The sequence below is a fragment of the Triticum aestivum genome, chromosome 5D (genome assembly GCF_018294505.1).
Source record: "Triticum aestivum cultivar Chinese Spring chromosome 5D, IWGSC CS RefSeq v2.1, whole genome shotgun sequence".
In the NCBI taxonomy this organism is placed as follows: domain Eukaryota; kingdom Viridiplantae; phylum Streptophyta; class Magnoliopsida; order Poales; family Poaceae; genus Triticum; species Triticum aestivum.
Window position 1 is genome coordinate 40978249 of NC_057808.1, and position 13402 is coordinate 40991650.

The window sequence follows — 13402 nt, forward strand, 5'->3', positions numbered from 1 at the left end:
CACATAATGTAATAGCATTTGCGGATCTTAATTAGGTGCCCACTTCTTGAGGCAAATGCACTTTTTTTGTACTAAAAGACATTGACATGCGTAATTGTGAGCATCATGGTTTGAATATGAATGCTAAGGTTATCTCGTCCAAGTTCCTCATCATGCATAGGCTTGTACCGACCCCTTGCAAAAAACAAAAAAACATACACCGAGTGATTTTTTTAGAAAACTTTCAATCTATTCGTTTTTAATCATGGCAGTACAACGTATACCAGAAATAATAAAAATTACATCCAGATTCATAGACCAGCCAGCGACGACTACACACACTGAAGCGAGTCGAAGGCGAGCCACCATCATCGCCAGAGTTGGACACAACTTGTTGTAGTAGACAGTCGGGAAGTCATCGTGCTAAGGCCCTATAGGACCAGCGCACCAGAACAGCAACCGCCGCCAATGAAGAATAATGTTGATCCGAAGGATCCAACCTAAAGACACACGAAACAACGACGAGATCCGAGCAAATCCACCAAAGATGGATCCGTCGGAGACACACCTCCACACACCCACAAACGATGCTAGACGCACCGACGAAACGGGGGCTAGGCGGGGAGACGTTTATTCCATCTTCAGGGAGCCGTCGCCATCTCGTCTTCCTGAACAGGACACAAACCCTAACAAAACAGAAATGAACGACTAAAATCGAAGCCCCCCGCCGGCCCTTGCCATGATCCACCGCACCCCATGGCCCTAGGGCCACCGGAGACGAGGCGAACCTGCGGCGGCGCCGGCGACAGACAAGAACCCTAACTTTTTCTTGGAGGAGGGGGAGGAGCCGGCCATATCTTGGTGTGCTCCTACAAACGCAATATATCAGAGGACTGCTAAATGCTAATCAGGGTTTGTAGTTAGGACCCAGGCAACACGGGCCATGGCATGAAGGATGTGTTTGGTTGAGCTGCAGATTCTGTAAAAGCTGTTGTGAGCTGTGAAAAAACTGTTGTGAACATTCTGCTGTGGAAAAGCTGGAGGTCGTTTGGTTGAAACAACTGTGAAACTGTAGATTTGACTGTGAATGTTCTATGATGCCCCTTAGGCCATAGTGAAATATGTTAATTTCCTTGTTGACCGTAGAGCAGTGATACATATATGGTAGGCAATTGAACGTCCATTTTGCAAAGGAAAATTATGACAATTAAGATGACTCATAGGTAACACATGCAATTTAACGATTATGGTTTGATGTTTCATATATCCAAACATATAGATACACCATAATATTATTATGGAAGACGTGGAGCATAGAGAAACACATATGGTTCACATGATGATGACCTTCATCGACATAACTAACTTATCTTGCCATGGCAAGACAAGCATCAGCTATCCTACTACGAATATTGTTCATGCTATCTTCGTTCTCCTCTTCTTCAACGGGATCCGCTTGTGTTGGTGCCACCTCCTTTCGTAGCACTGGAGGTACATACTCATCATCGGCATCACATTTATCAAAAACTTTGTCACTCAACTTGCTATCACGAATGAAATTATGCAATGCCATGCAAGCAATGATGATATGCTTCTGTGTACGAGGTGAGAAACTTGGGACCCCTTTCAAGATGCGCCATTTCTGCTTGAGTACCCCGAAAGCACGCTCAACAACATTTTGAAGGGATGAATGTGAAAAGTTAAACAACTCGTACTTCCCTTCAGGTGGACGATGACGGCGAAGACGAAATTCGAGCAGATGGTATGTACTCCCCTTAAAAGGAGCAAGGTATCCCGTTCGGTTTGGATACCCAGAGTCGACAAGATAGTATTTCCCTGAAAAAGAACACAAAGTTAGCGTCACACATAAGAATATAATTAATGATGACATCAGTTACTATATTATACCTTTGGGTGGTATAGGAAATGAAGGGAAGTGTGCTAATGCATGATTCAAGACCCTTGTATCATGTGCACAGCCCGGCCAACCCGCAACCACAAACGTAAACCTCATGTCAAAGTCACATACTGCAAGCACATTCTGAGATGTGAAACCATGTCGACATCTATGGTTAACCGCATCATCTGCAGGCACTGAAACTGGCACATGTGATCCATCTATGGCACCAATAGCGCCTTTGAAATGAGGCCAGAAACGCTCTTCCTTAATCTTTTCATGCTCATGCCTAAAAGTAGGATCTCTAGGTTTGATGTTATCTTTCGCTAACTTGCGCAAACATAACAAAACTTCCTTAAACTTTGTATGAACTGTCCAAAGTGATCGTACAAAACGGTTCTCAGCTTGAGCAAATGATTGAGGGCCTCCAACAATCCATAAGAACATGGCCAGTGACTCAATTGATGAAACATTAGTGGTTGACGTCAAACCATATGCAGAGACAAGCAAATCATGAAGTGCCATGAAAACATCATTGCCCATTCGAAACATTTTATAAAAGTATCTAGGTCGACCGTAACACTCCATGACCCATTGAAGTCCTGTTTGCTGAGGCACTCTGTATGTTTTGTTCAAGTATCGCTCAACATAGAGGTTACCTAGGTTTCCCATGATAGCAGCCTGATTCGCAAGTTCAGCTAGAAGTTTCATTCCCTCCTGTCCGTTTATGGCCACTTCTTGCATTCTTGCATCCATCTACATAACAATATAAAAATGTTAAAATATTCATGGGCATCACATAAATATGACCAGACTACACGAGCAATTATTTCTCGCAACATAAATATTGTAAAACAACACAAGCAAATATTTCTCACAACATAAATATAGTAAACAACACGAGCAAATATTTCTCACAACATAAATAAGGTAAAACAACACGAGCACATATTTCTCACAACATAAATATGGTAAACAACAGGAGTAAATATTTGTCACAACATAAATATGGTAAACCAACATAAGCAAATATGGTCCACGACAAAAGCAATTACATCCACAACGAAAGCAAATATGGTCCACAAATAACCAAATTTGGTCCACAATGAAAGCAAATATAGGTCTATAACATAAACAAATATGATTCACTACACGTGCTTCAACATCTCCTTCTCATGCTCCCTCTCCAAAAAATCAAACCTCCCTTCTTTTGTTTCAAGAACATTGAAGATTTTCCTAAACTCGGGCTTCACTATAAGAGTGAGGGTTGTGTGCATGAGAGCAGTTTTTTCCTTCACACCACATTCTTTGACCATCTTCATTACTTCTGAAATGGTGGGAACATGGTTTGTGAGAGGAGCGGATGATGCTTCAACACTTGAAGTTATCTTCTCCACTCCACTTTCTATTTTCTCGCATGTCTGCTTGTACAATCGTAAGAATGGACTCTTCTCTTTCCTTCTCCTCATTTGCGTTAGAAGGTTGCTTGCGCTTCTTGCTTGGTTTTGGTTTCTTCGAAGATGCCAACTTCATTTCAGCACTACCATCGGGCTTCTGGAAAGGAACCGCATTATCATCACTTGATCCATCAGAAGATATATCTCCAGCACAAGAAGCACTAGCCCCAGTAACATGTACTTTGTCAAATATGATGTGCAAATCTTCAAGGTGCTTTGGTCCCTGTTTTTTGAACTTCATATGATTGCATTTCTTTCCTGTACTCTCTTGGCATCTCTGAAATGGATTTTAATGTACAAGTGAGATAATGCAACCATATAGAACCATGCCAAATGAAAAACAAAATGGCTAGTCCTACCTTGATATGTTCATCCCACCATTCTTTAGAGCAATCAACGGTTCTCTTCGCATCATCCCATCCAAGCCCAGTTGCTTCATTTTTCAACTCCATGAACCAAGTGTACTCATTTTTTATGGCATCCCACTTGTTTTTGAATTTATCCTTGGGATACTTCTTTCCCGTTCTAGCTTCCCATTTCTCCAAAACGTTTTCCCAACCCCTCTTGTTTAAATAACCTAATGGCCTATTCCCCTTTTCAACCTCTTCTCTCAATATTTCAATGAGTTTCTTGAGATGGGCATCATCCCACACCGCCTTCTCAGTCATACTTCAATAAAGCAATATGATAAAAGCACGTATCAAGAATAATGCATTACATAATAGCAGCAAGTACTCAAATAGTATGTACAAGTATCAAACATAATATCTATGTACAAGAAATTTTTGTGAATGTTGTTTGCTGTCTTTTTAGATGGCATGTCATGCAAGCTTATACATCACAAAAAAAATAGGTATATCATGTTCAGCTTCTGTACATATCATGTATACAAGCAATTAAACATTACATAAATAAAATTGTGCAAAAAATTCAAAGGAAACCTAAACAGGGAGGGTGAGGAGGAAGGAGAGGGGGAGGGAGCAGGGAATTGGGGAGAGGGCTAGGAGGACTGAGGCCGGTGAGCTGACGCCGCCGGCCGGCCGGACGGACCTAGGCCACCGGGAACAGGTGGGCCGGAAGGGGCGAGCAGGGAGGAGGATAGACGAAGGATGGATAAAGTGTGGAGGAGGGAGGAGGGAGGAGGGAGGAGGGACTTGGGGGTACTAGGAGTGGCTGGTGCGCCGGCGAGGATGGCTGGCCGGAGCTGGGCCGCCGGTAACAGCAAGGGGAGGGAGGAGCATGGAGGAGGGAGGAGGTTGTAGAAATTTTACCTTGGAACGGAGCGGGCGGCAGCGGAGGTTCGCCGGAGCGGGCGGCAGCGGAGGTTCGCCGGAGCAGGCGGCGGCGGAGGATCGCCGGAGCCGGCGGCGTTGGCGGGCGGTGGCGGCGGCCAACCCTAGATCGATCTGTTGCTTCGTTCCTGCCTTCTGCGAGAGTTGAGAAGAAGAGATTGAACAGGTATGACTTGGGAGTGGCATTGGTGGGTAAATACCATCAATTATTATGGGGACAGCTGAAAGTGGTTGGTTTAGAAGCTGTAAAAGTTGGGGGTACCTCAGCTGTGAAATTTATACTACGTAAAAGCTACAGATTATTAGAAGCTACTTCGATAATTTATCCCTTTGGTTAGCTTTTAGCTTCTAAAAAGCAGAAGTTGGGACAATCTGTCCAACCAAACACAGCCGAAGTGTCGCGGCACGATCCTTCACTAACTATAACTGCAGTTGCACCGTTTGACCCTGTAATTGTGAGATTGACCCGGAGCGTGGCTCTGACGTGGCTGCGCTATTGCTGCTAGTGTGGAGGAGAGGGCGGGCCGAGGGAGAATACAATTGACTTTTGCTCCCTTCGTCCCATAATGTAAGACATTTTTTGACACTATATTAGTGTTAAAAAATGTCTTACGTTATGGAACGGAGGGAGTACTAAATAAGAGTCATTCTTGGTTAATAGTCAAACTAAGAGTGTCGACCTTATTGTAATTGCCTCTTTGATTAAAGTTAGCTTAAGACATGTATTCTGTATCCTTCAGCTAACCTACACATATTAGATTATCCGTAGATGTGGTCGTGGTGACTCACTTGCGCTATCAGAGTTCAAATGTGCACTTTCATACATTTATGGCTAATTAACTTGGCACCAAGGAATGGTATTATAGTCTGTGATTTATTTCACTCTTCTTCTTCTTTTTTTGGCGAGGAAAACTTCCAATCATGATGCATTTCACTCAACATCGACGATGGTACCGGACGTACCCTACATGCACGCAATGGACCATGCATGGTTTTCGTTGATTAATCCGTCGATCCGACGTGTTAACGAACTTTGCAATGTTCATTCACATGCATACGTGTCCGGCCAAAAGGCCAAGAACGGAACAACCGAAAGCCAGAGCACATGCGCATCACAGGCGAAAAGGCGATCGACGGATAAGATCCCGCGCAGCCAGCCGTGCATGCATGCATGCACATCGATGGAGGCCCACGTGTCCACCTGTTGATCGAGCCAGTAGTCGAGACAAGCTGCTGTCGGAACCTTTTTCCTTATACTTTTCGTTTTAAAATAGATGATTCAATTTTGTACTAATTTTAGTACATGGGAAGGAAATGGAATGCAGCCGGGTGATGGTCACTTCGGACTGCATAGAAATGATGGAGATGATTAGTGTTTCAGTTTGGCTCAAGACTTCTCTAGCTAGGACTTGGTTAGCGAAATGCGTAAGCCTGGTCTGCAAAGCGCCGCACTCGCGTTATCATGTTCTTTTTAGCGAGAGAATTGGAAGAGTATGTATCGATTTGTCCTTACTTTTGTCAGGATTTGTAGAACCGGTCGTCGGTGTTTTAATTTGTTAAAGAACGTACATTCACTGGTAAAGTGTCACACATTTTATGATCTAAAGTATCAGCTCTTCAGTGGTCTAATAATATTCTTCTTCTTTTTTTTAGAAAGTTCCCCACTGTTATATTCAACTGACAACGTTTTGTGCCATACAAATGAACTCTAGGGGATCTAAAAGCCACACATGGCGCCCCAAGGTAAGGAAAACTGAAGCTTTAGCTAAATTACGAGCCTCCCAATTGTGCTCTCTTTTCTCATGGTCGAAAATGACTTGGGCAAAGACCTGCATCTTCATCTTGATATCCTGAATAATCGCATTGCTGGTCCCTCTGTAAGCACCTTTGAGGTGATTTACAGTTGCCGCACAATCAGTGTCAATCTGAATGTTTGTCAAGTATAGATCAGATGGCAGATCAAGCGCTTCCCTGAAAGCCATTGCCTCTAGGATTTCCGGCTGGACAACATCCTGGATAACCACGACCGAAGCTCCAAGATAGGATCCCTGCTCGTTCCTACAAACTACAGCAAAGATCCCCTGTCTTGGTTCCTCGAGACTGCAGCATCTATGTTTAATTTCATGCGTCCGACAGCTGGGGCCTTCCAAGAACTTCCTTGTCTCTGAACTGCTGCTGGGGCAACTATCGCAGGGCACCTTGCCGTGAACCAAAGACGGGTCACCCAGGAACCTCTGAATGAAGTTATACGTGGTGAGTGTAGAGTGAAAAATCCCTTCATGGATTGCTTGTCGCCGAGCCCACCAAACAGCCCAGAGTGAGCCCAAAATAATGATGAACTCCTCTTCCCTGGTCGACTCTGTCAGCTCCATCAGCCACAACCTTGCATCAGTATACCTGCTAGCAATAAGGTGTTCAACAAGCTCATCTTCCAGAAGTGCCCACACACACTTAGACATATTGCAATCAACCAGCGCATGGTGCCATGAATCTTCCGCATTGTTACATACCTGACACACAGCAGAGTTGGCCATACTCCTGTGGTGTCGTACAACCTCTGTAGGAATTGAGTTCCGTGCTAGCCACCGCACAAAATTCTTTACTTTCCCCGGGACTCTAACTTTCCAAAGCCTTTTCCATTCTTTCTGAACTGCACTTGTGTTGGACGTCGAAGGCCTCCCAGCCAACCAGGCCTCATGCCTCTTTTTTGTGTCAATCAGCAGCCTGTAGGCAGATCTGACAGTAAATATGCCACTTTTTTCGTAATGCCACGCCCAGCTATCGTCCATATTGCGAGAACTTAGAGGGATGTTCAGCACTACTTGAGCATCTGGAGCTTGGAGGTGTTCCAAGACCTGTTGGCGGTTCCAAGCTTTCAAGGGTTCGTCAATCAAATCGGAGACCAGCATGGGTGGACTAAGAGACCTCGGATGGAGAGTCCGCAGCATTAAATGTGTGGCCGTTGGGGTGTGTGTGCGCGCACCGTGTATAAATCCCCTGCCTGTGTACTCTTGTAGGCTGAGCCGGAGTGTAGATGTAGCAACTGTAAAGAAGAAAAGGATTGGGGCGTTCGTGTGCCCGTGGCGGCGTTCGTGCGCCGGCCGGAAAACCTTGTGTCCACTGTTCTTCTTCTTCCACCTCCATTCGAGTGAGAGGAGAGGTAGCTAGAGGGCTGCGGTTCTAATAATTGGTATTCAGAGCCACAAGGTTCGAGGGGCGGCCGTGGCGCGCGGTGGCGTCTGCGGCAGACGCGACGTGCGCGGCCGACATGGAGCCATCGGCTGCGGCGCACGGCGAGCGCGTGGCGACAGCGACGCGCGGCGAGTCCGCGGCTGTGCGGTGTGATGTCGTGCGCGCGAAGAGCACGGTGGTCGCGGAGACGAGGAGGTCGCGGAGGACCTGCGTGGTGGCGCAGAGGTCGCGGCGGCTCGGCGCGACAACCGTGGAGGCGCGTGGCACGGAGCCGCGGCGGCCGCGGCGGACCTGCGTGGTGGCGCAGAGGCTGCAGTGGCGCGGCGTGGCGGCACGGAGGTGTTGCGCTGCGGTTGAGGCCGCAGCGGTGCAGGGCAATAAGCCGTGGTGGCGAGCCGGGCGCGACCGGTGCGTGTTATGGGTGCGCACTGGACGCGTCGAGCGCGTCGGGACCGCGGGCGCGCGTACGAGCGTGCGGTTGACGTTGGGAGGAGGCGTATGTCGCCGTTGTGCTCGAGTCCGTGCTCGAGTTCGGCTACATTCTTCCGGCGTTTGTTGCTGGCGGCTGCCATGGCGGACGCGGAGGCGGCGTGCGGTGAGTCCATGGCGTGTGGTGTGGTCGGGCTCGTCGGGCGCGTCGGGTGCGCGCGGGACGTGCGGGACGCACTAGTGCGGTTGGGCTCGGGCACGTCGGGTGCGCGCGGGACGTGCGGGGCGCCGAGGGACGTCGGGCGTGTGTCGCCGGCGGAGAAGGAGCTCGGCGTGTGTCGCCGGAGTCGTGACGGAGCACGGTGCGACTGGCGTCGGTGCGCCAGGTCGGGACCGCGGGCTGGGTCACGGCTGTGACGACGACAACGACGCGAGCTGCATCAACTCCGGCGCCGACGGGCGAACGAAGGCGTTCAAGACGACGGTCGACGGCAAGGCGTGTCAAGATTAGGGGGGAATTGTTAGCCATAATCTTGATGTAAGTTTGTTAGTTGACTGCCTAGTTAGTAGGGGGGATTGAGTCACACGCATGTATAAATAAGTTGTTAGTGGCTGGAGGGCAGTACATACGGGTGTTTTGGTGCTGAAACAGGGGCTCATTAAGCGCGTTGGCAATGGCCATTCCATCAAGCTTTGGGAGGATAATTAGATCCCTCGCGATTTCATGTTGAAACCGCAACCCTCTAGCTATCTCTTCTCTCACTCGAATGAAGGTGAAAGAAGAAGCACAATAGACATAAGGTTTTCCGGCCGGCGCACGAACGCCGCCACGGGCGCACGAACGCCCCAATCCTTTTCTATGCATGCATGTAGTGCCTTAGCTAGTGCGTGACTTGCGGTGTGGCTGGGCTGTGCGTGCGTGTGTGGCCGTTGGGGTGTGTGTGCGCGCACCGTGTATAAATCCCCCGCATGTGTACTCTTGTAGGCTGAGCCGGAGTGTAGCCATGTAGCCACTGTAAAGAAGAAAAGGATTGGGGCGTTTGTGCGCCCGTGGCGGCGTTCGTGCGCCGGCCGGAAAACCTTATGTCTATTGTGCTTCTTTTTCCACCTCCATTCGAGTGAGAGAAGAGATAGCTAGAGGGTTGCGGTTCCAACATGAAATCGCGAGGGATCTAATTATCCTCCCAAAGCTTGATGGAATGGCCATTGCCAACGCGCTTAATGAGCCCCTGTTTCAGCACCAAAACACCCGTATGTACTGCCCTCCAGACTTGTGACGGGTGACTGCCGAGATCTGCTGTTAACACATCGCCATTTGAATAATAGACGGCACGTAGGATTTTAGCACTAAGTGAATTAGGGCCTTGAATTAGTCTCCAGGCTTGCTTGGCCAGCATTGCTAGGTTAAATAATTCTGTATCACGAAAACCGAGCCCCCCCCCCCCCAGATATTTTGGCATGTTCAAAACGTCCCAAGACACCCATGCCACCTTCCTTTCGCCCTCCTTACTGCCCCTGCCCTAGAAAAATTTCCTCAACATAGTGTCAATTAAGATTTCCTTGAAAAGGTGGGCATAAAGCCCTCGGTAAGAGGAAACAAGACATTGAAAAGGTGGGCACAGCTTGAGCTACTGACTTAATTAAGATTTCCTTCCCAGCTGAAGCCATGCACCTCTCGATTCAGCCCCGGACTTTACCCCACAACCTATCCTTGATGTACCTGAAGGCGTTGTTTTTTGATTTACCAACATCCGAAGATAAGCCCAAATACCTCTCAGAAAGTGATTCATTGGGTATAACTAGGATATCTTTAATCGCCTCTTTTTTATTATTTGGACATCCTTTTCTAAAAAGGATGCTAGACTTGGATAGATTGACACGTTCTCCTGAAGCATCACAATAAGCTTTGATCATCTCATTCATGGTAATGGCACCCTCTTCATTGGCCTTAAAGAATAACAGGCAATCATCCGCAAAGAGAAGGTGGTTAACCAGAGGGGCCTCCGGTGCAACAACAATCCCCTTCATGTTTTCATTTGTGCTGTGGTCTAATAAGATTCAGGCTGGAGAGGGTGCCTGTTGCACTGATAGTGGACGTCTCACCATGGCCCATTTAATCTCCGCACGCTTTGGTGGGTGATAGCCATCAATTCTGTAAAACTTATGTGGGTTACCTGGCATAAGTGGTGTTAAATTGTGATCCAAATTATACCGTGTTGGACTAGACGTAGTACAACTGGTGTGGGCCTTTGCGTTGACGTTGACGCGTACGAGTACAACTCGTTTACTTGTCCTCCAATGACTCTCATGTATTGCCCTCATATATACCCCATGTAGTCGCACCTAAGACTGTCTGTCGTCCCGTGCTTGTAATACTCCTTCTCATAGTAATTGTGCCTTCATGCGTCCGTGGTTTTCTCCCGCAAGGGTTTTCACGTAAAAATCTCCGTGTCTCTTCGTCTCGTTTATTTCTCGTTATTATCTAACAAGTGGTATCAGAGCCAAGTTACAGATACGAGATTTTTGAGACGAGAGAATTAGGGTTGCGTGTCGCCGCCGCCCCTGCACGCGATCTGTCAATCCGAGGGCAGATCGATTTCTGCTGCCGCCGTTGAAACTGGGATCGACAGGAGTTCCCATGACGTGCAAATCACCCAAGCTGCAGTCGGGTTTTTTTGTCCGATTCCGCCAAGTTGTGGATGCTACCCACGTACAGGCTACAAGACCCGAGGTACAAGATCAATTTACTTTTTCTGCTGCTCCACGTCAAGCGCACCGAAGCTGCTGTTGGTGCTGTTCACGGGACATTGTGAGGCTACAATACCTAGCACTAGTACTAGTTCATTAGTACTTCTACATCTACACAAAGGATACTACCAGGTGCTATTGTTTCAGTTTTTGCTCTGCATATTAAATTCTGTCAAGAATTTTTCTACCGGCTTGTACTACTTTGTGTACACAAATTTATCGACTCATGGCATCCATGAAGTACGATCTTCCGCTGCTGGACCATGACACAAGGTTTACCCTATGGCAAGTCAAGATGCGGGCGTTGTTGGCACAGTCCGACTATGACGAAGCACTGGATAGTTTTGGGAAGAACAGAATTCAGGACTGGACTGATGAGGAGAAAAGAATTGATTGTAAGGCTTTGTCACAGATTCAACTCCATTTGCATAATAATATTTTGCAGGAAGTTTTGAGCGAGAAAACTGCCACCGCTCTATGGTTAAAGCTGGAAGGGATTTGCATGACTAAAGATCTCACCAGCAAGATGCATTTGAAGCAAAAATTATTCCTGCACAGGTTACCCGAGGGAGGTAATGTTTGTTGGGATCGTTGCAGAATTTTAAAATTTTCTACGCATCACCAAGATCCATCTATGGAGTTTACTAGCAACGAGGGGAAAGGAGTGCATCTACATACCCTTGTAGATCGCGAGCGGAAGCGTTCAAGTGAACGGGGTTGATGGAGTCGTACTCGTCGTGATCCAAATCACCGATGACCGAGTGCCGAACGGACGGCACCTCCGCGTTCAACACACGTACGGAGCAGCGACGTCTCCTCCTTCTTGATCCAGCAAGGGGGAAGGAGAGGTTGATGGAGATCCAGCAGCACGACGGCGTGGTGGTGGAAGTAGCGGGGATCCCGGCAGGGCTTCGCCAAGCGCAAGCGGGAGAGAGAGGGAGGCGCCAGGGGCTAGGGTACAGCAGCCCTCCCTCCCCCCCTTTATATAGGCCCCTGGGGGGCGCCGGCCCCTGGGATCCCATCTACAGGGGGGCGGCGGCCAAGGGGGGGAAACTTCCCCCCCAAGTCAGGTGGGGCGCCCCCCACCCCCAGGGTTTCCAACCCTAGGCGCAGGGGGAGGCCCATGGGGGGCGCACCAGCCCACCAGGGGCTGGTTCCCCTCCCACTTCAGCCCATGGGGCCCTCCGGGATAGGTGGCCCCACCCGGTGGACCCTCGGGACCCTTTCGGTGGTCCCGGTACAATACTGATAACCCCCGAAACTTTCCCGGTGGCCGAAACTGGACTTCCTATATATAATTCTTCACCTCCGGACCATTCCGGAACTCCTCGTGACGTCCGGGATCTCATCCGGGACTCCGAACAACTTTCGGGTTTCCGCATACTAATATCTCTACAACCCTAGCGTCACCGAACCTTAAGTGTGTAGACCCTACGGGTTCGGGAGACATGCAGACATGACCGAGACGCCTCTCCGGTCAATAACCAACAGCGGGATCTGGATACCCATGTTGGCTCCCACATGTTCCACGATGATCTCATCGGATGAACCACGATGACGAGGATTCAATCAATCCCGTATACAATTCCCTTTGTCAATCGGTACGTTACTTGCCCGAGATTCGATCGTCGGTATCCCAGTACCTTGTTCAATCTCGTTACCGGCAAGTCACTTTACTTGTACCGTAATGCATGATCCCGTGGCTAACTCCTTAGTCACATTGAGCTCATTATGATGGTGCATTACCGAGTGGGCCCAGAGATACCTCTCCGTCATACGGAGTGACAAATCCCAGTCTCGATCCGTGCCAACTCAACAGACACTTTCGGAGATACCCGTAGTGCACCTTTATAGTCACCCAGTTACGTTGTGACGTTTGGTACACCCAAAGCACTCCTACGGTATCCGGGAGTTGCACGATCTCATGGTCTAAGGAAATGATACTTGACATTGGAAAAGCTCTAGCAAACGAACTACACGATCTTTTGTGCTATGCTTAGGATTGGGTCTTGTCTATCACATCATTCTCCTAATGATGTGATCCCGTTATCAATGACATCCAATGTCCATAGTCAGGAAACCATGACTATCTGTTGATCAACGAGCTAGTCAACTAGAGGCTTACTAGGGACACGTTGTGGTCTATGTATTCACACATGTATTACGATTTCCGGATAACACAATTACAGCATGAATAATAGACAATTATCATGAACAAGGAAATATAATAATAACCATTTTATTATTGCCTCTAGGGCATATTTCCAGCAATGTTTTGAATCATATTTCTGAATTTAAAGAGATCATATCTGATCTAGCTGCAATGGAGGTTAAGTATGAAGAGGAAGATACTGCTTTAATGTTACTTTGTTCACTGCCAAGTTCTTATACCAATTTTAGAGACACCA

General features: G+C 47.9%; 1 protein-coding gene across 1 annotated transcript; it reads right to left on the reverse strand.

The window, feature by feature from the left end:
• Positions 1-2922: 2922 nt before the first annotated feature.
• Positions 2923-3999, reverse strand: LOC123124207 (uncharacterized). Its single transcript, XM_044544869.1, has 2 exons — positions 3693-3999; positions 2923-3610 (listed from the first exon to the last, which is right to left on the reverse strand). Exons 1-2 carry the CDS (start codon positions 3783-3785, stop codon positions 3248-3250), a joined length of 456 nt encoding a protein of 151 aa, XP_044400804.1. The 5' UTR covers positions 3786-3999; the 3' UTR covers positions 2923-3247.
• Between the last annotated feature and the right edge of the window lie 9403 nt (positions 4000-13402).